At 35.3% G+C, this 24,495-nt stretch overlaps 1 protein-coding gene across 1 annotated transcript; it reads left to right on the top strand.

The window, feature by feature from the left end:
• The first annotated feature begins 12,383 nt into the window (after positions 1 to 12,383).
• Positions 12,384 to 13,676, top strand: LOC149565557 (putative pectate lyase 18). Its single transcript, XM_089817155.1, has 4 exons — positions 12,384 to 12,844; positions 13,016 to 13,119; positions 13,255 to 13,387; positions 13,470 to 13,676. Exons 1-4 carry the CDS (start codon positions 12,485 to 12,487, stop codon positions 13,674 to 13,676), a joined length of 804 nt encoding a protein of 267 aa, XP_089673281.1. The 5' UTR covers positions 12,384 to 12,484.
• Positions 13,677 to 24,495: the final 10,819 nt, after the last annotated feature.

The following is a 24,495-nucleotide window of genomic DNA, read 5'->3' as shown; positions in this document are numbered from 1 at the left end:
TCTTTAACCTCCGGGGTCTATTTAAGAACATTTCTGGCATTGTAAAAGGCAGTTCGGAGTGGAGTTTGAGAGAAGGTACTGGGAGAAGAATTTATCTCCAATTTTATGCTATTGTAAGCCCATAGTGCATGCTTTGAAGTCTATTTTCTCTGTACTGAATGTATTAGCTTATTTACAAAGTTAATAAAATTTCCCTTTCCTATTGTGTCCATTTTGTGCTTGGGTCGTGTCCCCATCAAGTGGTATAAGAGCATACCTTTGTTTGTGGTAGCAGAGTGTACCTTCATTAGTGGTATCAAAGCCAAGTTTTCCTGAGTGTGTAGACAGAGCGACGACTGTGAGGCAGTTTGCACCAGGACTGTGTGGTTGTGGGTTTGAGTTAAGAAGATGCCTCCACAAAGAGAGCGTGGTGGAAGGGCTAGAGCTATTAATCCTGAGGAGGTTAGAGCCCTCCAAAGGTAGGTACAAGCATTGCATGAGGAGCTTTGTAGAGAAACAAATGTTGCCATAGGCGATGAAAGTGAGGATGATAATTAAGAAGAAAAAATTGGACCAGAAGGGGAATTTGACGGGGAAGTTCTGAATCAGGCAGAGGAAGGCTTTTTAGGGCCATTACTAAGTTTGGAAAAAGACCTACAATTGATGTGGGTGTATTTTCAGGAAATCTGAAACCAGATGAGTTGATCGACTGGATTAATGAACTGGAAGAGTACTTTGAGAATGAGGATATCAGGGATCCAGATAGAGTTAAGTTTGCAAAGGCCAAACTAAAAGGCCATGCCAAAATCTGGTGGCAAGAGGTTCAATTGGAAAGAAACAAAAGAGGAAAGTAGAAGATCACAAGGTGGGATCGTATGGTGGACAAATTGAAGAAGCAATTCATTCCTATTGATTATGAGCTTGATTTGTTTAAGAAGATGCATGGGTTAAATCAAGTAGGAAAATCAGTCCAAGAATATACAGAGGAGTTTTACTGACTTCTGATTAGAGTAGGGTATGCAGAAGAAAATAAGGAGAAGGTTGGTCGTTATATCAGTGGGTTGCGACCTAGCATCCAGGAGGAATTAAGTTTGGTAAGAATGACCAATGTTAAAGAGGCATACCAATTTTCCCTACGAGTTGAAGAGAAGCTAAAGAAGAGGTTTGAAGGGAGACAAAGAGGGTATGGTCAAGGAGGAAGGGGTACTGGTAGGTCATCTGGAGGCTGAAATGAAACCCAAAAGAAAAATGAAGATGTGGGTACTAGCAGGAACCAGAGGAACGAGGGTTTAAATCGCTCCCGTGATCAAGACTTTGGAAATCAGAGAGAAAGAAGTAGAGGACATGGACAAGGAAGAGGAGGCTTCTGTGGTACCTGTTTCCATTGCATTGAAGAAGTTCATCGAGCCTTTGAATGTCCTTAATAACAAGGAAGGACAGATAGGAGAGCTGAAGGTCAAGCTAGGGTTGCTCATGTGGATGAGGATGTAGAATCATCACATTTAGAGGATGCAGAAAGAGGAGAGACTTTAGTAAATGAAAGGGTCCTACTAAGTGGTGAGATTGAACCTGGACAAAGGAGGAGTTTATTCCGTACCAGGTGCAAGTGTGAGGATAAATGTTGTGATGTGATCATTGATGGTGGTAGCACTAATAACTTGGTATCAGAGGAGATGGTCTCTAAGCTGAAGCACAAGAGGGAGAAACACCCCCAGCCCTATTGGATTGCTTAGGTGAAAGATGATCATAAGGTCCTAGTAAGTGAACAATGTTTAGTGAAATTCAAAATTGGGAGTTACCATGATGAAGTTCTCTGTGATGTTATTCCAATGGATGTTTGCCATCTATTGTTGGGAAGACCGTGGCAGTTTGATAGGCATGCAATACATGATGGTCATGCAAACACATACTCTCTAACAAAGGATGGAGTTTGCCACAAACTGAAGCCCATGAAAAAAGAAGGTGAAAAGGTATGTAGTAGTGCTAGGATTTTTCTTGTTGATGGAAGGAAGTTTTTAGATGGTATGAAACATCAGCGTATGTGTTGTGTTTTGATCCCTAGGAAAGCTAAAGAAGGTAGTAGTGAAACACCACTTGAAGTTTTAGATTTACTAGGTGAGTTTGGAGATATCATCTTTGATAATGTTCTAGAAGGATTGCCACCAGTAAGGCAAATCAGTCATTAGATAGATTTAATTCCAGGAGGTAGTTTTCCTAACAAGGCTGCTCATAAGATGACTCCTATTGAAACTGAGGAGCTAAATAGACAGGTTCAAGAGCTATTGAGGAAGGTCTTGAGTCGAGAGAGCCCGAGTCAATGTGCAGTACCTGTAGTACTGGCACCAAAGAAGGATGGAGAGTGGAGGATGTGTATAGACTCTCAAGCTATAAATAGGATAACCATCAATTATCAGTTTCCTTTGCCAAGAATGGATGATCTTATGGACTGCTTGAGTGGAGCTCAGTACTTCAAAAAGAGAGATCTCGAGAGTGGCTATCATCAGATATGGATATGAGAAGGAGATGACTGGAAAATAGCCTTCAAGAACAAGAAGGGTTTTATTAGTAGTTAGTCATGCCCTTTGGATTGATGAATGCCCCAAGCACCTTCATGCAACTTATGAATGAGGTACTTAAGAAGTTCTTGGGAAAATTTGTTATTGTCTATTTGGATGATATTTTAATTTTCAGCAAGACTTTGGAAGAACATTTATTGCATATTCATAGTGTCCTTGAATGATTAAGGGAAGAGAAACTATTAATTAATCTGAAGAAGTGTATCTTTGCAAAAAGGGAGTTAGTCTACTTGGAGTTTGTTATATCACCTGAAGATCTCAAAATGGATCTAGAGAAGGTAAAAGCCATCTTGGAATGGCCTACTCCAAGGTCTGCTACTAAGGTAAGATTATTTCATGGTCTGGTTAGTTTTTACAGGAAGTTCATTAAGAATTTCAATGGCATATGTGCACCCTTGACTGACACAATAAGAGGGGATAGAAAAGAGTTCAAATGGACTATGACAGCTATGAGAAGTTTTGAATTGTTGAAGAAGAAGGTGACAGAACAACTTGTGTTGGCACCTCTAGATTTTAGAAAGGTGTTCCAGGTGGATTGTGATGCTAGTGGCAGTGCTATTGGGGCTGTATTAAGCCAAAAAGGTAAGCCTATTGCATATTTTAGTGAAAAATTGAATGATGCGAAAAAGAAGTATTCTATTTATGATCAAGAGTTCTATGCAATAGTTCAAGCCTTAAAGAAATGGAGGCATTATTTTTTGCCAAAGGAATTTGTTTTATATACTGATCACCAGGCATTACAGTACCTAACTAGCCAAGGTAAATTGAATCAGAGGCATATGAGGTGGGTAGAGTTCTTGTAGAGCTATACATTTGTGTTGAAGCATAGAAGTGGAAAATCTAACAGGGTTGCAGATGCAATAAGTAGGAGATAGTTGTTACGTACAGTAATGCAGGTTGAAGTAGCTAGGTTTGATAAACTCAAGAATCTGTACCATGAGGATCCTGATTTTGTTGAAGCATGGAAAGCTTGTAAAGAGCCTGTTGCTGTAGACAGAACTAAGTGGTTAGACTATCTAATTCAGGATGGTATGTTATTCAAGGGTAGTCAATTATGCATTCCAAGGAGTTCCATGAGGGAAAATCTGATTAAGGAGAAACATAGTGGAGGGGAGGGATGGCAGGACATTTTGGTTGAGATAAGACCATTGCCATTCTTAGAGAACATTATTTTTGGCTACAGATTTCACAAGATGTGAAGAAGTTTGTACAGAGTTGTCATATTTTTCAAGTTTCCAAGGGATTTAGTCACAATACTGGACTATATCAGCCATTGCCTGTTCCATCAAAGCCATGGGAGGACATAAGTATAGATTTTGTTCTTGGATTTTCGAGGAGACAAAGGGGTAATGACTCAGTATTTGCAGTTGTTGATAGGTTCTCTAAAATGACACATTTCATTCCATGCCACAAAACTCATGATGCTGTCCATATTGCAGACTTGTTTTTCAGAGAGGTGGTGAGACTACATGGTTTCCCAAGGAGTATAGTTTTTGATAGAGATACTAAATTTGTGGAGTATTTCTGGAGAACATTGTGGAAGAAGTTGAGAACAGACTTGAAGTTTAGTTCTACACATCACCCACAGACTGATGGACAGACTAAAGTGGTAAATAGAAGTCTGGGTAATTTACTGAGATGTTTAGTTGGGGATAAGCCCAAGGGGTGAGATTTGATTCTACCACAAGCAGAGTTTTCTTACGATAACTCTATAAACAAGAGTACTGGTAGATCACCATTCCAAATTGTATATGGAAGTAGCCCAAGGACTGCACCAGAATTCAGGAAGATAGAGCAAGGGGAGAGGACAAGTGTTGAAGCTGAATAATTTGCTGAACATATCAAGCGTCTACATGAGGAGGTTCAGGCACACATTACCAAGATGAATCAAGAGTATAAAGCTAGGGCTGATCAGAGGAGAAGATATAAGGAATTCCAAGTAGGGGATCTAGTCATGGTACACTTAAGAAAAGAAAGATTTCCAACTGGTACTTACAACAAGCTGAAAATGAAGAAATTTGGCCCCTGCAAAATTCTGAAGAAACATGGCTTAGGAAATGCATATGAGGTGGAGTTTCTAGATGGTATTCACATTTCTCCTATTTTCAACATTGCAAACTTAACAAAGTATCATGATGATGGTGCAAATGAGGAGCCGTTGTTAAAGACATGTCCAATTCCTAGTTCTAAGAAGGAGGAGATAGAAGACATTCTAGATCATCGTGTGGGTAGGAGCACCAAAAATAGGTAGTATGAAGAGTATTTGGTCAAGTGGAAAGGACGGTCGATAGAGGACTCAACTTGGATATCAGCAGCTGAGGTTTCCCATTTGGGATTTCCTCTACCATTCATAAAGTGACAGGGTCACTTTTCAATCTACTTTGGGTGTCTGATGCAGGAGCATCCAGAGGTATAAGGGCAATCTTGTGTCAACCAAAAAAATGTACTTAGACTTAGTTTCTGTTTCATGTGTTTTCATTTTTGGATACCCATTTGGGTCAAATAAAGGTTCCAACTTTCATAGTTCCACTATTAGTGTTCTAGGATAGAGTATTTGAACACCTTAGGATACATGTAAATGCCAAAAAATAGGAGTATGTAATTGAGCCATCATTTTGGTGAACTAGAAGGTGTAATTGGTTGGATTATTGTAATTGTAATTTAGAGCATTCTAGAAAAAGAATCAGGTCAAAAGGCCCCACGGTTTGAAAGTTATCACAGTTTTTTAGTTTCTAGAGACCTCCTAAGAAGGCTTCAAAGTCAAGTTAGGGGCATTAAATGACCTCAAATAGGGACAAAAAATGGGGGATGAGCGAAGCTATCCACAAGGCTATAGAGCGCTTCGAGAGCTTTCCAAAAATGTAAACGACCTGTCAATCGGAGCTACGGTTCAAAAGTTATGCCTCCGAAAAGTTCGGTTACCATTTTTGGATTCTTCTAATTTTGAGCCGACTTCTAATGCAACTTCTAGAGCCTTCTATTTGGTTGGTGGATGCCAACTAGCACTTTCTAGAATGTATTCCTAATTCTTAACCTCCGGGGTCTATTTAAGAACATTTTTGGCATTGTAAAAAGCAGTTCGGAGTGGAGTTTGAGAGAAGGTACTGGGAGAAGAATTTATCTTCAGTTTTATGCTATTGTAAGCCCATAGGGCATGTTTTGAAGTCTATTTTCTCTGTACTGAATGTATTAGCTTATTTACAAAGTTAATAAAATTTCCCTTTCCTGTTGTGTCCGTTCTGTGCTTGGGTCGTGTCCCATCAGAGTTAGTTACCCAAATTAGGATGTTTGAGATTTTGTATTTAATTTTTTTTTGTTGTTGGTTAAATGATGTCCTACCTTATCTGCATTATAAATTTCAGCTTAATATATATGTCTATCTGAGTATATATGGGCGTACACATATATGCTTGAACACACACACACACACACATACATATACATATGCATATACATATACATATGCACATACATATATGTGCATATATATACATATGTGCACACATATACATACATACATATACATATAAATATACATATATGTGTGTGTGTGTGTGTGTGTGTGTGTGCACATACATTTATGTACATACATATATGTATATATATAGTAGTGTTATGTGTATGTCAATATTGGATGTAATTCCTTGCATAAATAAAAATGGAAAAATTATTAATAAAGTAAAAATACATAAAATAGGTAAAATGTAGGTTAAGAGAGCCAAACCTTGAACCTACTAGTCTTACAAACTCATCCCAACTAGCTTACCTTCACAATTCTTCATTCACCTTATTGTACCCTTGAGCTCAAAACTTAACAAATATCTAAAGTAGACTAAGTATGGAAAAAGGTCACACTCAAACCCTTGACCCTTGAAGCAAGATGACAAGAACTCAACCAATAAACTACATGATGTCTTTGGGATTTAAAATCCTAATGACTCTTAGCAAATAAAATCAATTAGGATATACTAAACAAATATGGGAAATGAATAAATCAAACCTTAGCAAATCATTGTTGCAACCAACACAACTATTCACAACCACAATATTTATCTCTATAAAATAAGGCCTTCCTAGAAAGAAGATACATAAATATTAAGCCAAACTATAGTAAAAACTTTGGTTATGGAAATATAGACATGTAACAAGGAAAATAGCTTGGAAATCTAGAAGGAAGTAGGAGGGACTAGATCTATCAGGACTTAGGAGATCAAGGGACTTGAAGATTTGTATCAACAACAAATCCTCAATCTACTATAGGAAACAAGTAGGCTATGATCATCTCCTCCCATGCTAAATTTATATATGAAAAATTTGAAGTTTAAACAAGGCATAAATATTTGTGTGCAAGAATGTATAATATGTTTGTGATCTTGTGTTTAAATATCTATAGTGATGGGAAAATTTCAGGTGCTGATTTCTTCTTTCCTTATGATATTTTTAGTGGGGGTTTTGAGTCTGAATAGGTTTCTAGGAATTGAATCCCCTTGAATGGGAAGCACATAAAGGTCCTATCCTCGAGGATTCAACCTAGGTGATGATATAGAACCCTCATGTGCTGAAAATTTGTGGGAATTTCATTCATAGAATCCTTAAAATATTTTTTAGCATTCTGGAATAAATGCGTAGGTATACTGTATTTATGCATAGTTATATCAAGCCAATGCACAACTCTTCTTGCACCATGTTATCAGCCATCTGCCTATTTGAATATTAATAAAATGCACCCTTCAACTAAGTAGATGTGCCAAAATACTTAACCTGTGTGTCAAAATAGAGTATGTGCTACTCTACTAAATAAATGCACCAATAAAATTAACATATGTGCCACCAAAATGAAAATGCTGGTCTATTATTTATATGTATTATTCTACATGGTGAAAGCACTAAATTGGCATTTGTATAATTAAAAGGATAAAATGCCCTCCTCTATTGAATATATGCACATTTATTACAAATGCATAGTAACAATACTTATATGCACAAGAATAATGATCATATGCATAATTTTATTATTTTTTGCTCAGTTTGCTATTTTTTTTCTAGTGATTGGTAATTTAGACTTCTTTTTTGTCCTATTTTATTATGTAATTGTTTGAGGCGCATTATTGGTTGAGGATGTAAACTTTTCCTTTGGTTCTTAAAGCATGTTTGATATTTTGTGTTTGAGTAGGGTAGAAGCCCTAGGTGAGTGACTCACCATAGGTGTTGAGGCCTAGAAACTATGGCTACTAGGGATTCTATGGTTGGAGGTTAGAGCCTTGTGTAGGATGACTCCAATTGTGAGTTAATTAATAACTGAAAACATAATAATAAAACAAATTGTGTTGGGGTTGGGTTTCATATACACTAAACAAGAATTGTGGAGGTATTGTTGGAGTACTCAAGAAAGGGACATCCTACTTGAAACTATAGGTCCCTAATCCAGGTGGTTAAATCCCAACATTACTTGGTTGTACCTATCCTCATTGGAGTACTTAGGGAAAGGATTTATGTGCAACAAGATGACCTTAAGCCCAAGTTGTTGATCCCAACACATTGGGAAGGTACAATGACACTCACCTAGATGAAGTTATAACCATTCACTCTTTCTTTTTCCTTGGTAGTCCTTGGTGATCTATGGATTTTACATTTTTCTTTACTATTTTCTTCTTTTGGGACTAAAAGCCTTAGTTTCAGTTTAGGCCCCTTTGGATCATGGTTTTGTCTCCTAGCTTGGGGGATGTTTCTTTAGGGTCCACATGGCTGGGTGGCAAAAACTTGAGGCTTGTTTGTGGCTTAGCAATGGATTTATTCTTGAAGATGCTTGGATAATTCTTATGTTATTATGAAGATGTTTCCTATTATATTGCACTTGATGTAATCTTGTAAATAAGAAATTATTGATGAAGAAAGCAAAGTAAAGGGAATGAGTAGATAGGAACAATGAATGCACATGGGGATTTGTAATATGAAAAATGGTAGGTTTGTTATCTCTCTCTTGAAAATATAATCTTGATAAATTCTTTGTGAAAATCTCTTGATGTTATGTTTCAATCATTCAATAAGAGTCATGTTTCACTTTGCATCTATGTTCCTTATTTAATATGTAAATCATGTTATTATTAATGCATGGATATGAGTGCATCTTTAAAGTAGGTTATATGTTTTAAATTAACCAACTAAGATACTCAAAGGAAATTAATCTAATGGTTAAAATGTTAGGGAATCTACTAGACACTGTATTGTTTTAAAAAAACAAAACAAAACAAGCTTGCACCACATACTTGATTTAGGCTTAGTCTTGTCAAGTTCCCTAGTGGGGCATTACAACACATTCTTAATGTGTATACGAAGGATGTAATAGCTCTTAGATTCTTACGGATGAAAAATGAGGCAATTTGATGTGCTTATAAAGGATTTGGAATAAGCTTTCTCTTGCTGACCAATTAGGAAATCAAAATAATGTCTCAGATTAACCTTGGTACAAGGGCTAGAAAGGGGACCCAAAGTAGATCACATGTTAGGGAGGCACTATGTTGCTAACCAAGATAGGGACACATTATGTCCCCGACTAGGGATAGGGATGAACTTCATCCCTAACCTTAAGGACCAAAAATTCTTGAAATTCCCCTTTGGTCCCAGAACAAGTGTTGATTTTGAGAAATTAGGTACAAATCTCAAGAAGAATCCCATTTCATTGTGGAAAAGATTTTTTTGTGGTTGTAAGATAAAAAAGGTGGATCCAAGTGGATAGGTCGTACCTTGAGGTTTTTGCCATAGAATAGGAATACCAAGGAAGACCCATTTGGTCCTACCTCAATTCCATCTATTATTTTCATGGTCTGCAGAATAATATATTTTATTCTTAAAAGACTACATATTTACAACATTTTAATTTTAATAAAATTGTACTCAGTCTGGATTCACCAAAATGTAATAGCAAGAATTCGATTTTTCTCAAGTTCAACCAATTAATTCCTACTTTAGTTATCCTAGGATCAAGGTAGCTTTTAACACTACTTAATACACATAAAAAATCAAGATAGATCTTAAAGTAATTTAAAAATAAAAAAATAAAGATAATTTATTTGATAGATACATTAGAAAATGGAAATTAGAAACAAAATTTGAAAAGGGGATTTAAAATAAAGAATGAACAAATAAAAGTAGCACTAAAAGCTTAAGTCTTTTCCTTGGAGGTGAACACACTTATCATGTCATTTGTTGACCTAGAACCCTATATAAATTTTAGAAATTGTGTTGTTTAGGTTAACTAGCTCACTTGAAATTTATTCTATTAGACATGATAGCACACTAATAATATTCTAGATAGGAAAATTGATAAATAAGTATAGTGAATGAGAATATCTACATTACATTAAATTAATATATATAGATAAATAGTGAACATGAAAGAACTTGTACAACTTTATGTTATTGAGTTAAATATTAGAATACCCACAAATATAAGTCTATAAGAAAAGTGTTAGGCACTATTTGAAAGCTTTTATTTAGATCAACTCCTTATAATGGTCTTTTAATTTTCCTAGAAAAAAGATTTATAAATGATAAAATTAGATGTGTATGTTCTTAACAGATGTGTATGAATTAATTTAAGAACTATAAACAATTAAAGGAAAGTATGGACCTAGCACTCAGATGGGTGACCTCTCGAGAAGTCCTAATGCTTCACCTCTATGAGCATCACCTAGATGCAATGAGAGCTAAGTGTCCCATTCATTATGAAGAAATATGGGTTAGTGTGAATGATTACTCATTAAACATGGATCAATGAGTTTGACTTAAAAAAATTTAGAGTTGAGTTCTGCTGGCAATATCACAATTTGACTTGTGGAAAATATCTCCTACTTATCAATTGATGAGATTAATGGGCTTTCTAATTAATGGTTCATAATGCATGTAACACTTACTAAAGGTTTTAACCATGAAGGAAATATGTATTCAAGTGCACTCGAGATGGATAAGTATTGGGATGGGTGACCTCTTGGAAAGTCTTGATGCTTCACCTCTATAAGCATTACCTAGATGTAATGAGTAATAAGTGTTCCATACATTCTCATGAGAGATGATCTTATGTGAACCACTACTCATGAAACATGGGTCAATGAGTAGAGCTCAAAAAACTACACAATTGAATCCTAATAGCAATATCACAAAAAGTACGTGTATCAACCCTAGTCTATGGGGAAGACTACCATACTATATAAATTCAATCAAATATGTGGTGGCCTATATCAAATAATTTTTTCTAATAGATACGAAAGACGTAAAATCAAATTAGAAGAATATGCTTCAAATGGACACAATTACTATTAGAAAAATTGATGAGATTCTTGAAATATTTGAGAGACACATGGCCTTCTTGATGCCAAAGGTCTCACAAAAGCAATGCTTGAAGTTTTTTCATTATTTGTTCATCTATCATTCCCTTTGTGCTGCTCCAACTATCAATTCTTTGTAATATATTAGGATGTACTCTAGTTCTAGGGTATCCAATTGATTCTATCTTGAAATATCATTGCAATTGAGTTTACTCAAACATTTTGATGGAGCAATTCAACATTCCCAATCCTCATATTTGGTAATGGGTTAATTCAATAAACCTCATGAACATGAGACACATTGAAATTGTTCTATTTTTTTATCAATATTTTACTCCAATATTTTAAAATTTTATTTTTTTACCACATAAAAATATTTTTTTAAACAATGTATTATAATTCTAAATTAAATATTATTAATTTCAAATTCAAAAAATTTGGTATTTAATAAAAAACCTGTTATTTTAATTTTTATCAATGATCATAAAAACTATAATTTTATTTATATGGGCTCCCTCATTAGAGAAAGAGAAAGTTTGATAATTTTGAATTTAAATATTATTCTTGATCTAGTTCTATCCTAATATGGTGACAATAGCGAGGGAAAGATAGGAAGAGCGTGGGAAACATATGAATGCAAAGCGGCTCCTCAATTATCTCCAGTATTGGAGAGAAAATTCAGGAAGAAAATAGGCCTAGGATTCTTAATTTTATTGGCAATTGCGTGAGAAATTATAAAAGTTCACTTTTTATGGCGTAATACCATGTATGATCACATGATAATGTTGCAGGCCTAGGATTCTTTTAGTTTCTATCTTCTCCTGCCAGTTAGTAATGGTGAAGTCTTTTGGAACTTCTGATAATATGACGAAGCTGAAAGTGGTGTTGAGAAGCCGGAGCTGGTGGCACAAATGGTGGAAAGGTGAGCATGGTGGCTTTAAATCTAAAACATTGTTGGAGCATCTTAGAAACATAGAATGAAAATGAAATTTAATATCTTATCACATTTCGTACTACGATTAGAAAAAGAATGTCTAAATCTAATGTGAGCTGATGATCTAAATTGAATGAGTTACTTAACACGCTTCTTCTTATCCTTATGTTGTTGCTCTATTATTTCTCTACTGCGTTCTCTAGAGTAGTTATATTCTCGTAACTTTCCTTGGTACGCAGCTGTTATACATCAGATATGTATTCACAATATTTTCATACGTTTGGATAATTTATATATGTTGTACTTGTATTGAAATGCTAAGGTAGTACTACGTAGTTCTAGTAGTGTTTTGCATCTAGGAAATGTTGTAGGCCTAGTTTGGGATTATTAATGAATTTCAAGAGGTATTGTGCAGGAGGCTGAATGCTTCGAGTAGGCAGCTGAGTTATATGTCGTGTGGAACGGGGAACCCCATCGACGACTGTTGGCGTTGTGACTCCGACTGGGTTAATAACAGAAAAAGGCTCGGTGACTGTGCCATTGGAGGACAGAATGGAAGATTTTATATAGTGACTGATCCCAATGACGATGACCCAGTTAATCCACGCCCGGGCACTCTGCGCCACGCTGTCATTCAAACTGAGCCACTCTGGATCATTTTCCAAAGAGATATGGTCATTCAGCTAAAGCAGGAGCTTATTATGAACAGCTATAAGACTATTGATGGTAGAGGAGCCAACGTTCATATAGCGAATGGAGCTTGCATTACAATACATTATGTGAACAACATCATCGTTCATGGAATTCATATCCATGACTGCAAACCAACGGGAAATGCAAATGTGAGAAGCTCGGCAACCCATTACGGTTATAGAAGTATGAGTGATGGAGATGGGATGTCCATATTAGGATCAAGCGAAATATGGGTAGATCATTGCTCATTTTCAAGCTGTACAGATGGGCTGATCGACGCCACTAGAGAGTCCACTGCAATCACCATATCAAACAGCTTTTTCACTCACCATGACAAGGTGCTTAACTACTTATTTCCTTGGTAATATCTTCATTTTTCTTTACAGTATCTTAGGATAAGGTACTTAAAGCCCATTATCAGACATAAATCATGAATTGATGCTGGTTACTATTAAGTTATCAATAACAAAAGCTATTGCTTGAGTTGAACATTTAGTGGTGTTTTGCAGGTGATGCTCTTGGGACACAGTGACGACTATACTGAAGACGTTAAAATGCAAGTGACAGTTGCATTCAACCACTTTGGAGAAGGGCTTGTTCAGCGCATGCCCAGGTTTGGATAAAATCTTTTGTAGAATTCTCTACTACTTACTAAGCTAGATTTATTCTGCCTGTTTGCTATCTAAACCTTAAACCTTAGAAAAATGTGTTATTGTGATGCAGATGCCGACATGGTATTGTGATGCAGATGCCGACATGGGTATTTTCATGTGGTGAACAATGATTATACCCATTGGGAAATGTATGCAATTGGTGGCAGTGCGAACCCCACCATTAATAGCCAGGGCAACAGATTCCTAGCCTCTGACTCCCAGAAGGAGGTAAAAGATTTATATACATCACGTAGCTTGAATCTTTAGTATACAAAGGATGTAGAGTAATTATAGTAAGGGGAATATGCAGGTGCCAAAGCATGAAGATGCACCAGAAGCCACTTGGAAGAACTGGAATTGGAGATCTGAGGGAGATCTTATGTTAAACGGGGCGTTCTTCAGAGCATCCTCAAACTATGCAAAAGCATCGAGTGTGGCGGCAAGACCATCGTCAATTGTGGGCTCAATCACTGCAACTTCAGGTGTTCTCACCTGCAGAAAAGGTTCCCGCTGTTAGACCAAAATAAACATGCATTATAGACAAACTGTTAGGAATCCCTCGATTCTATAGTTGACCAGCGGGAACACAACGAATGATGAATCTGTCTCTCTCCGACAGCATGATCCTATATAGCCAAGGGCTGGTAGTTATTAAGCCGATAGGCTTATATGTGGGAGCTTTGTTCCCAGTTTTTAATAAATTCACATATATATATATATATATATATATATATATATATATATATATATATATATATATATATATATATATATATATATATATATATAACTAATTAGGAGAATTCAAAAATCCCGTAAATAATGAGCTATTTCTTCCTCATAAACATGTTATCCAACTCTTCTTTCTATATTCACCTTATCTCTCATGCATATCAGTAAACTATTCTTCTCTTTTATTTTCCTTGTTTACTTTGATAATGGACTATATATTACAAAATAGCTAATTAGGAGAATTCAGAGATCCCGTAAATAGTTTCTCTAATTCTTCCTCATAAACATGTTATCCTTGACTCTTTGCATTTTCCAATATTTTTCTTATATTTTTTTCTCACACAATGAATAGGTCCCAAAAGGCCCTTGTTCCATTCATGGTTGTTATTTTCTCAATATTCTTTCTATTGGCTTATTCATTTTCAACTATACCAATCAAATTCTTAGATTTCATTGCATACATCTCTTTTCCATATTTGTGATATTCAACTTTCATATTTTTAAAGAAAAAAATTAATACAAATTATTTTATGTTACATTTGTGTCACTGTGGTTGGTAGAGGCGTTTATAGATAGAAATCAAGATAATGGTGTCCTCAAGGTTGCTCAATCAGCCCCAATTCTTTCAATTTCTTTTCTCATTTTGGTAGCATTCTTTCAAGATTGATTTATTGTTGCACTTAAGCAATAAGTATGTTGTAAAATGAACCTTTTAACTTGGTCAATGTGTATGAACCTTCAAATGTAACATTTAAAAATACATGCAACTATGAAATAGATTCCATGTTATCACAAGTCAATAACATGAATGTTTTAGGTTAATTATAACCTTTTTATATTTTATAGTTTAGTTCAAGAAGAGGCAATAAATATTGTTGATATTTAAATTATTAAATAATGATATCTATTTCAATCCTATCAATATGAGAAGCAACTATTATGAGAATAAACTAGTGTGGAGAAAATCATACAAATGTTCTTGTAAACCCATTTGTTGTAGATGACTTCCAAACTCAGATGTTTCTTTCTCTCTATAAGATGAGATCCTGGGATGAGGGAATATGCCATTCATATAAATTTTAGGAGGTAACCTTATGGACCTTATGGATCTAAGATATTTTTAAAAAAAGGTTAAAATGATTGTTATATTTTATTTAATGGTTTTGTTCTATGCATTTTTTTTGAATAGTGATTACGTCCACTCAATTTTTAATTATTTCCTCTATGTGATTTTGTAGAACCATCACATATGACTAACATATAAGGAAATCCATAATAAATAACATATGTCATAGTAGCGACTATTTCTAATCTAGACATGAGTGTCTAAAAAAATCCCTCTATGGTTCCTACTTGTTGTGGCTTTGTTTAAAAGCCTATTGAGTTCACCTCTCGTGATTTCCTTTGTTTTTGCCTTTTAGGGTTGAGGTTATTTCCATGTTCTTGCTAGTTTATTTTTGTTGTATGAGTTCAAGCCCTATCCCACTTTACTTATTTAGAAAAAATGCCTCTATAGCATGAAAATTTCATTGCAAACAATCATTATTAGTCTAATATTTTATAAAGATTATTTAACTATCGAAAATTAATTCATGACTAATATTGAAAAATAAAATAATTGCAACATCACTAATAAAAATATGGAAATAAATATGTAACACAATGACATATTATTTTTGGACAAATTGTCCCTAGAGAAACCCTTAAGGGAAAACTCGTTTTATAGATGAGAAATATATTAAACTTTAGAAAATTAAGAGATACTGTAGATCCTTGCCTCTTACAAGAAGAACTTCAACAATCTCCCAATTCCTTTCACTGATATTCTCCCACTTCTATCCCCAATGCTATCACTGTGCTCTTGCTAATACTTCATGACTATATGCTATCACTACAAATTCATTTGATAACACTAAAAATGCTTCTACAAGTTGTGTTTTCCAAATGCTCCTTGACCCCATTTTATACCAGTCTCATTAGAAAACCAATAACTGAGATCAATTTTCAATCAACGATTGAGATAAAAAGAAACTTAACAAATTATAATCAATTTTTTTCTAAATGTTTAAAAAAGAGGTTTACTAATAAATATATAATTGTATCTACTCTAAAAAATTTGTTTTAAAAAAATTATTTACCAATTTTTAGAAAATGGATGAATAGCTATCCAAAATACTAAAATTAGTACTCTCTCTTAGTGAGAAAGTTGTTATGTGTGACACCAAACTTATCTCTAAGGAAGATAAATTTTTCCTTCCCCAATGCCTTAGTCAAAATATTCACTACCCACCCCTCTGTAGGTATGTACTATAGTTGAACAATCCCCTACTGTATACAATCCTTGATCAAGTGAGATTTGATGTGACATAAAGGTAGGAGGAAATAAAACCACTCCCAAGCTACCCTTTCTTTAAGAATTAAACACTAAATCCAACAAAGATAGGAGAACAACAAGAAATTATAAAGATATCAATATAGAAATGATGAGACAATCTTCATTCAACATGCTCTAGGCATAAGGCCTATGTGATTACTTAAGAGGCCAAGATTACAAAGCTAAATCTTAGTACTATCCTTCTATCAAACTTCATTATAATTTTCCTAATCCTAGATTTCTAATTATATAGCTAGCAAGACCACAAGTCAATGTATTAGGCAGATTGTTACAAAATATAGGTCTTGCCCCAAAGGAGAATTCAATGAGTTTACAATCTAGAAAATTAACTTTTGTGGGACAATAATAGGTTCTCATGTGATCCAAGAAGAGATTCCCAAGAGTGAGAAAAGCCTTGATGCAAGACAAAACCTCACAAAAGACAAACCTATGTGTTACTTGAGCTTCCAGGAAACACAAACACCTTGAACAAAGAGAAGGCCAACTCTTGCAAAATGTGGAATTAGTTTTTGCAAGTTTAGGCACAAGATCCATGATAGGTGCACATTAATGATATAGCTACATGGAAAGAGAAAATGTGAACAACGAAATTGACCAATCCTCAAATAGCAAAAAAGAACAATAAAAGTTTTTTTTTGTTGATGCAAGATTGCCAAAGTACCCAAGATTCTCTTGTATCATGATGTTTATATGTATAGACATATCATGAAATACTAAATTTTCAAATAACTTTATGCAACTTTGATTCTCATAGTGTATCAAATAAGTCTCAAACCTCTAACCAAATAAGACCACTAGAAACTTCCAAATCCATATAGCTTCACATGCTACTATGCTAGCTGCTATTTATTCTACTTCTATAGAACTCAAAGCCAAAAAATTATGCTTCCTGCTGAACAAAGAGACAACTCCTAATCCCAAACTGAAACAACACCTTGAAGTGCTCCTCTTGTCCAATGTACTTCCTTTTTTATTTTCTTCAGCATATCCTATCAAATGGATTCCCTCACCTTGAACATATTTGACCTTATGCTCAACTATACCATACAAATAACACAATACTATTGTCCAATGCACTCTCTTTGGCTCAACCATTAAATGGCTTAGAGAGTTTACTGCAAATGCTATATCTAGCCTCTGTTGACCAAATACACGAGGGAACCAATCAATTGACTATATAAGATGAGATCTACATCCTTCTCCTTGGATGTATCTACCTTCCTCCAATTTGTGATAATAGGCATAGACATGAATTTATAATCCACCATCTTGGACCTCTTCAAGATTTTGACGCAATATTTCCCTTGAGCAAGGAAAATATCTCCATCCATTTGCCACATCTCCATGACTAGAAATTAGTGCATAAGTCCTAAATACTTCATCTTGAAATCTTCTACAAGTTTCCTCTTGCAATCCTCTATTAGCCCTCATGAACTTGTAAGAAAAAAATGATTCACATATAGAACAAGAATGATAATCTTAGCCCCAACCACCAAGTAATAGAGGTTAGCATGTGTCTCACTCTTTACAAGCCCATTTCTTACAAGTATGTATCAATGTGCTCATACCAAACCCTGGGGGTCTTCTTGAGTCTACATGAAGCTTTCTTTAATTTTCACACATGGGTCTCTTTCTTGTGTAGTATAAAGCCTTTTGGTTGTTCCATGTATACTTATTCCTTTCATCATCGTTGAGGAATGTTGTCTTGACATCCACTTGATGTATCTTCCATGTCATCTATGCTACAAATGACTTCATAGATCATATATAAATATACCTATACACTAGAGAAAATGTCTCCTCAAAGTCTATTCCCTCCTTTTCAGAGAACCCATTTACCACAAAACTTGTCTTGTATTTCTTGATGCTACCATATGTATCATGCTTTATCTTATAGATCTAGTGTGATCTAACTATTTCCCTTTATATTCATCTAGTCACTACCTCCCACACATTATTCTTCATTATCAAGGTATATTCATCAACCATAGCAATGAAGGATGCTCCCCTTGATTCCACAAATACACATAGAAATAAAGAATAATAGAATTTTACAAGAAGGAAAAATAAGATTCTTATTATCAACAAAAAAGTGGAATTACATACATTTAGAAATACAATATGAAAAGCCACATGAGAAATGTCTTTACAATATTCTTCAACATAGAGCCACAAATTACAACCCAGATTTCCCTAAACATCACTACATGCCTTCCTTATATAGGCAAATTTTCATTGTTTGGGAAGGTTCTAGATATTAACCCTAACTCTTGAGGTCGACAAAAATCAATTAAAAATTATTTCCTAAATTATTATATAGGATCAACCCTAATTATGTTTTTAGGTACCCCAACTTCCATAGGCTATAACTTTCAAAATGTATATCTGATTTTCAACTATAAGTACTTTTCATATTCTTTAGCTCCTAAACTATAATGCTTGACACACACAAGTACCAGTCAAACCATGCACGAACTTGCTCTGGAGCCTCTAAGTGTTGGAAATATATATGACAGGCTAAGTTATTGAGAGGGGAGGGGTGAATCAGTAATCGATAAAAATTAATCCTTATTTACCAATTAATCCTTCATGTCTATTATGATCTAATTGTATGCATGAAAAACTAAAAGCATTACAACATTCATAACACTTTGACACACAATATGATGACCCAGAAACCTTCCAAATAGAAAGTAAAAATTGGTAAGGGATGATACCCATAAGCTTTAGTAATGTAGTATAAAGTTGGCTTGTTAAAGCTTACAATGATCACTTCTGATGATCTTCCCTATTAGGAGCAATAAGGACTACAAGGTCGACCTTGCAAAAGGATTTACAAACATACAATGAAATATGCACTTGGTAAAGATATTTAGAAAAGACTATTAAGTCTACCTTGTGAAAGGATTTAACTAATCCACCTATTATAATGAAACAATACATGTTCTCTAATCTGCAACTTGATTTTTCTGAATAAGATTCTTTTGAGTGTAATGATCACCTTGCTTTGATAGATAAATCTTTTCTTCTCCTTATACTTTTGTAGCCTTGTACTTCACACTTTTGCACTTTTATAGTTCTATGATACTTATTTGGATACATGATTCAATGCATTACATATATACCAATCCAATTTACAAATCATCAAAGTTGGCTACAATACAAGCTTACACAAAACACACAAAGTTGAACCAAATGCAAGAATTTAGGTTCTCAAGACTAGCTAAATGAGGTTTTGATACTTGACATCCACTATCAGTTCTTGACATCATCATGCATTTGGTAGATGTAGAAGCTCGATCTATACTGATCACTTCCGAGTAGTCTGAACTCAGTCTACACTAGTGACTTGGTGAATACTGTGAAACTTGACATATAAACTGAATCACTTGATTCACACTACATAACTCAGTCAATATTGTTACTACGAGCTTGTTATAAATTGAATCACTTGGTTGACACTATGTGGCTCGATCAATACTAGATTCACATCACTAGAATTGTGAATTCATTAACCACTGCACAATTTGATTTGCACTAAGAAACTTGGTAAACACTAAGAAGCTTGATTTATACTTGTTGGTGTAAATAAGTATTTACTTATTACACTTACTTAAGTTTTACTTGGGTTAATGCATTATTTAATTATTATTTTAGGTGAGACACTTAGGATTTTTTGTACTCTCATTGAGTTACGCAACTCTAATTATGCACATGGTGTCTACAACAAAGGAGTATGCATCATTCACTGAGTTTTCATGATGACAATACAATTATCCGCACTCCTCATTTAGCACATGTTGTCTACACCACTAATTTGTGTGCTACACCATTGTAGGCTTATCCTCACAACATCGCACTTAATCCTATGCTTAATGGAGGATAATCCATATCTGGTGGACATGTGCCTAGTTGTATGACATATCATGATGCTGACTTCTATGCATTCTAGAAGCTCTCCTGAGGCCTTTATATTCAGGCACTCCTAGTGTACTCTCATCCAATTATTGAATGAATATCATCACTCTGATCATACTCTGCCTATTTTGGTCTACTGTGTGCTTGTGTTGAGTTCTTTAGTTCTTGTGTGAATTCTGGCCTAAGCCAAAATCTTACATGGTATCAGAGCTGAGCAAGATTCTCATCATGTAGTCGTTCAAGACCTTTCATACTTCAGCACCTCGACACAAATCGAGAGGATCCACAAAAATTGAGAGCATCTAGAGCCAGATCTGACCTCACCGTTGCGTTTGAAGCATCGATTCGGTAAAGATCAACTATAAATTTTCTTATATTGGATGAAAGTTGATCGCGAGACAAATTTTTTTTGCAAATCAAAATTTCAAGGCCCTGATTTGTAGATCGGGTATGATCAATTTTGGATCTATTTAATTGAATTTTAGATTTGAATTATTTTTGTTTCTCTATAATTTTGGTGTATTTTTTTCAAAATTATTGGGTATTTTTTGGAAGTATTTTCAGGACAGTTGCCCAGTCAAAGAAAATTTATTGGCTATTTTTTGGAAGTATTTTCAGGACAGTTGCCTAGTCAAAGAATTTTTTTTGACCAAACTGGACAGTGTCACCCTAGCTTGGCTCTCTAGATTTGGTGTGGTGGATTATTATTTTATTGCAAGGTTTAATTATTATCAGTGGCCAACTGTACCACACAAAGTGTACTGCGCACGCTATACAAATTTTTTGGGAGGTATTCAACCCACGGTCGAACCAAATATCTAGCGAGAAATTTGTCAACCGGTGCCCACAAATCCTCCCTACACTGGCATGATTACTTCATTGAGAAAAGTGAGCGCTGTTGTTTTTAAACAACAACAAACACTGCATCCCACCCAATGTAGGATTAAGTTCCCACACCTCCAGCGCCGGTAAAGAACTTCAACAATCATGAGTTTAGAACTCTAATGACATTATCTCGTATTTCAGCATTCTCACCAATGGAGAGCCTGCGCCATATGCCCTAGTCTGAGCCGCCCATGCGGACTACATGTGGCACATTTCTAGTTGGCCACACGACATTCCTTAGTACAGCGCAGGTCTACACCGCCAGTGACTGTGCATACAGTCAGCAGTCCTACGCAAACGCCAGTTAGCAAATCTGTACATTGAGTCATCAGCCACGAGACATTTTTGTACAATTTGTATGATGATGACATCATGATGATGTCATGCTGATGTCATTGGAGGCCAAGGAGACACTGACATCATCCATCCATAAGTTTAAATTTGACACCTATTTGGACGTCATTTTGGGCCAAATTGAACTGTAACAATGGTCGTATGACTGTCAAATTTAACCCCATGATTTGTTGATGCAACCCCTATCCAGATTAATTTTTGGTTTTTGTAGTCCGACTTCAGGAGGCCATATCTCGCACATCCGAATTCCAAATCAGGTACAATTTTTTTTTAAATTGGGTAGAATTTTTTTAATTTTTTAGTGGTGTAGCTATTTTCTAGTTTTGGTGCATGGATTGTTTAAAATTTTCATTTTTTGGCGATTGAACCTGCATAATCCTACATTTTGCAACTTCAAACGCTCCGTACAGGCACATCTGGAGTCAAAAATAGGTTCCATTTTTTTTAAAAGTGCATTTTTTTTGTCTACTTTCTAGATCTAGTATCAGATTGTAGTGTTGTGTGGACAAAATTGTCACTTTCAGCAATAGGGCCTTTCTTTGCTTTGTAATGCTTCAGAATTGTAGCACATTGTAAAGTTTCAAATTTGTACTCTGTTAAGAGGTTGTAACAAGAAAAATTAGAAGTCCATGAAGGCCAAAATTGGAAAGTGGCCCATTGTAATCGCATTACTAATAAAGTGCCCAAAGCATCTATTTTGGGGGGGGTGTTCTTGGTGTTGTGTTCTCTCTTTTCTGCACTTTTCTTTCATTTTCTACATTATGGGCAACTTTAAGTTTCCTAAATTAACTCCTCATAACTATGCTTCATGGTCAATCAAAATATTTTATCACTTAATGCATAATGGAGTTTCACAATATGTAGATGGTACTCTTCCTAAACTAGCAGGTGATAATGTTTTTACAAGTGATATTTCAAATTGGGTAGCAATGGATAGGAAAGCCCTAGGTGATATATGTTTGGGGGTAGACGATAAAATCATGTATCAAATCAAGAAATGTACTACATCCAAGGAAGCTTGGGATACCCTCGAAAGCCTATATGGTAAAGTGTCTGAAGAGGATGTGTTCAAAATTGAAGATGAACTTGTATCCTTAGATCCTAAGTCATATGACTCAATCCAGGATTTCATCATCAAGGTGAATGAACTAAGGACAAAGCTTATTGATTGTGGGAGTTCTATCAAAGATGACAAACTGATCTATCTCATTCATAACAATCTACCATCAGAGTATTCCACATTTGTATCCTCTTTTAACACATCAAAGACTACCTTAGGGTCTTCCTACAAGAAAGTCAATTTTGATGAATATGCTAAACTGTTGGATGATGAAGAAAAGAAGTTGAAATCGATGGGGATTCTCAAATCACCTTAGTCTAAAGCATTGGTGGCCAACAATGAGGATTCTCAAAATTATGCTGGACAATCTTCAAATAAAGGAAAGGGTAAGAAGAAATGGAAGAAAGACAAATCTGAGGATGCAGAAAAGACAACACCATAATCCAATCAACAAGGCAAGTCCTCAAATTCCAACAAGAAAGGGGACAACAATAAGGAGAAGAAGAAGTATGCTTATTGCAAGAAAATGGGTAATGAAAAGCATGAGTGTTATCTCAAAAAGATTGAAGAATTGACCAACATCATGAAGAAACACAATGTTCCATTGCTTAATGCTTAAAAGGATAAATGATCATCTTCAGATTCAAAGGGCAAAGGGCAAGCATGCATGGCTAATTCAAACTCTTCAAAAGAATGGATATTTGACTCAGGTGCTTCATATCACATGGGTTCTTCAAAGGAGCATTTTTCTTCAATGAAGTATTCAAGGGTACTACACATCTTCATGGGGAATGATAGCAAAATGGAAGTTGAAGGAAAAGGAAATGTGGAAATGGAAAATGGAGAGTTTCAAGAGGTTCTCTATGTTCCAAACCTAAGTTCAAACCTCCTTTCAATCTACCAAATCACTCACCTCGGAGATGGACATAGAGTTGAGTTTCTTCTAGACTCAGTAAAGGTGCATAGTCTTAGAGATGATTCCTTGGTTGCAGTAGGGAAAGTGAATGATCACAAGAGGTTGTACTCTTTCTCACATTTTGTACCCAAGTCTTCTTCAAAGGCCTTGTTATCTCAATCTAATTCAAGCATGCAATAATGGCATGAGTGGTATGGTCATCTTAACTACTGCTACCTTTACCAACTTTGCACATACCACATGGTGAAAGGTCTACCTCAAATCAACTTTTCTAAGGGTGAGTGTTCAACAGATTCAATGGATATGCATCTAGAGGGGAAGTTGCAGAGAGGGAAGTCTTCTAGAGAAACAAGTGTTCTACAAATGGTTCACATGGTATTAGCAGGTCCTTTTGCATTAAGAAAGGGTCACTACATACTTACCTTTGTTGATGACTTTTCAAGGTTCACTTGGGTCTACTTTCTGCATAAGAAGATGAAGTGGTGGAAAAAAATTTAAACTTCAAGGCTCATGTTGAACAGAAATCCAAGAAAGCCATCAAGGTACTTCGAATGGACAATGGAAGCATGGATGTGAACAAAATACTTAAGGACTTTTGCAGACATGAGGGAATTGATCTTCAAACTCCGCTAGTATTCAGTCCACATAAGATTTATATTACAGCTTTGAGGATCCAAACTCTTAAGTCTATGGAAAGTTGTATGATTCATGCCAAGTCTCTAGATCCATCATTAGATGTCAAAGAAATCTCATGTGCCACTCAAATTCTTAATCATTCTCCTCATCTAGCCTTAGATGGAAGAACTCCTTTTGAGGCATGGTGCGGCAGAAAACCTATTGTGACACACTTCAAAGTCTTTGGTTGTCTTGCTTGGGCAAAGAGATATTCTAGGGGATGCAAGGCATAGTCATCTTGGCCTTGTACTTTCATTGGTTATGAAGACAGTGTGAAGGTATATAGACTTCTAGACACTAAGACGCATCGGATATCTGTGGAGAAGAATGTACATTTTGAGGAAAGTTCAACCAACTTGTCCTCTACTCCTCTTCGCACATCATACAATGTGGAAACTAAT

This window comes from Cupressus sempervirens, chromosome 3 (genome assembly GCF_028749045.1).
Source record: "Cupressus sempervirens isolate cs-2001-9-10 chromosome 3, ASM2874904v1, whole genome shotgun sequence".
NCBI lineage: Eukaryota > Viridiplantae > Streptophyta > Pinopsida > Cupressales > Cupressaceae > Cupressus > Cupressus sempervirens.
The sequence above is the reverse complement of the archived record's forward strand: the minus strand, read 5'-3'. Positions and strand labels throughout refer to the sequence as shown.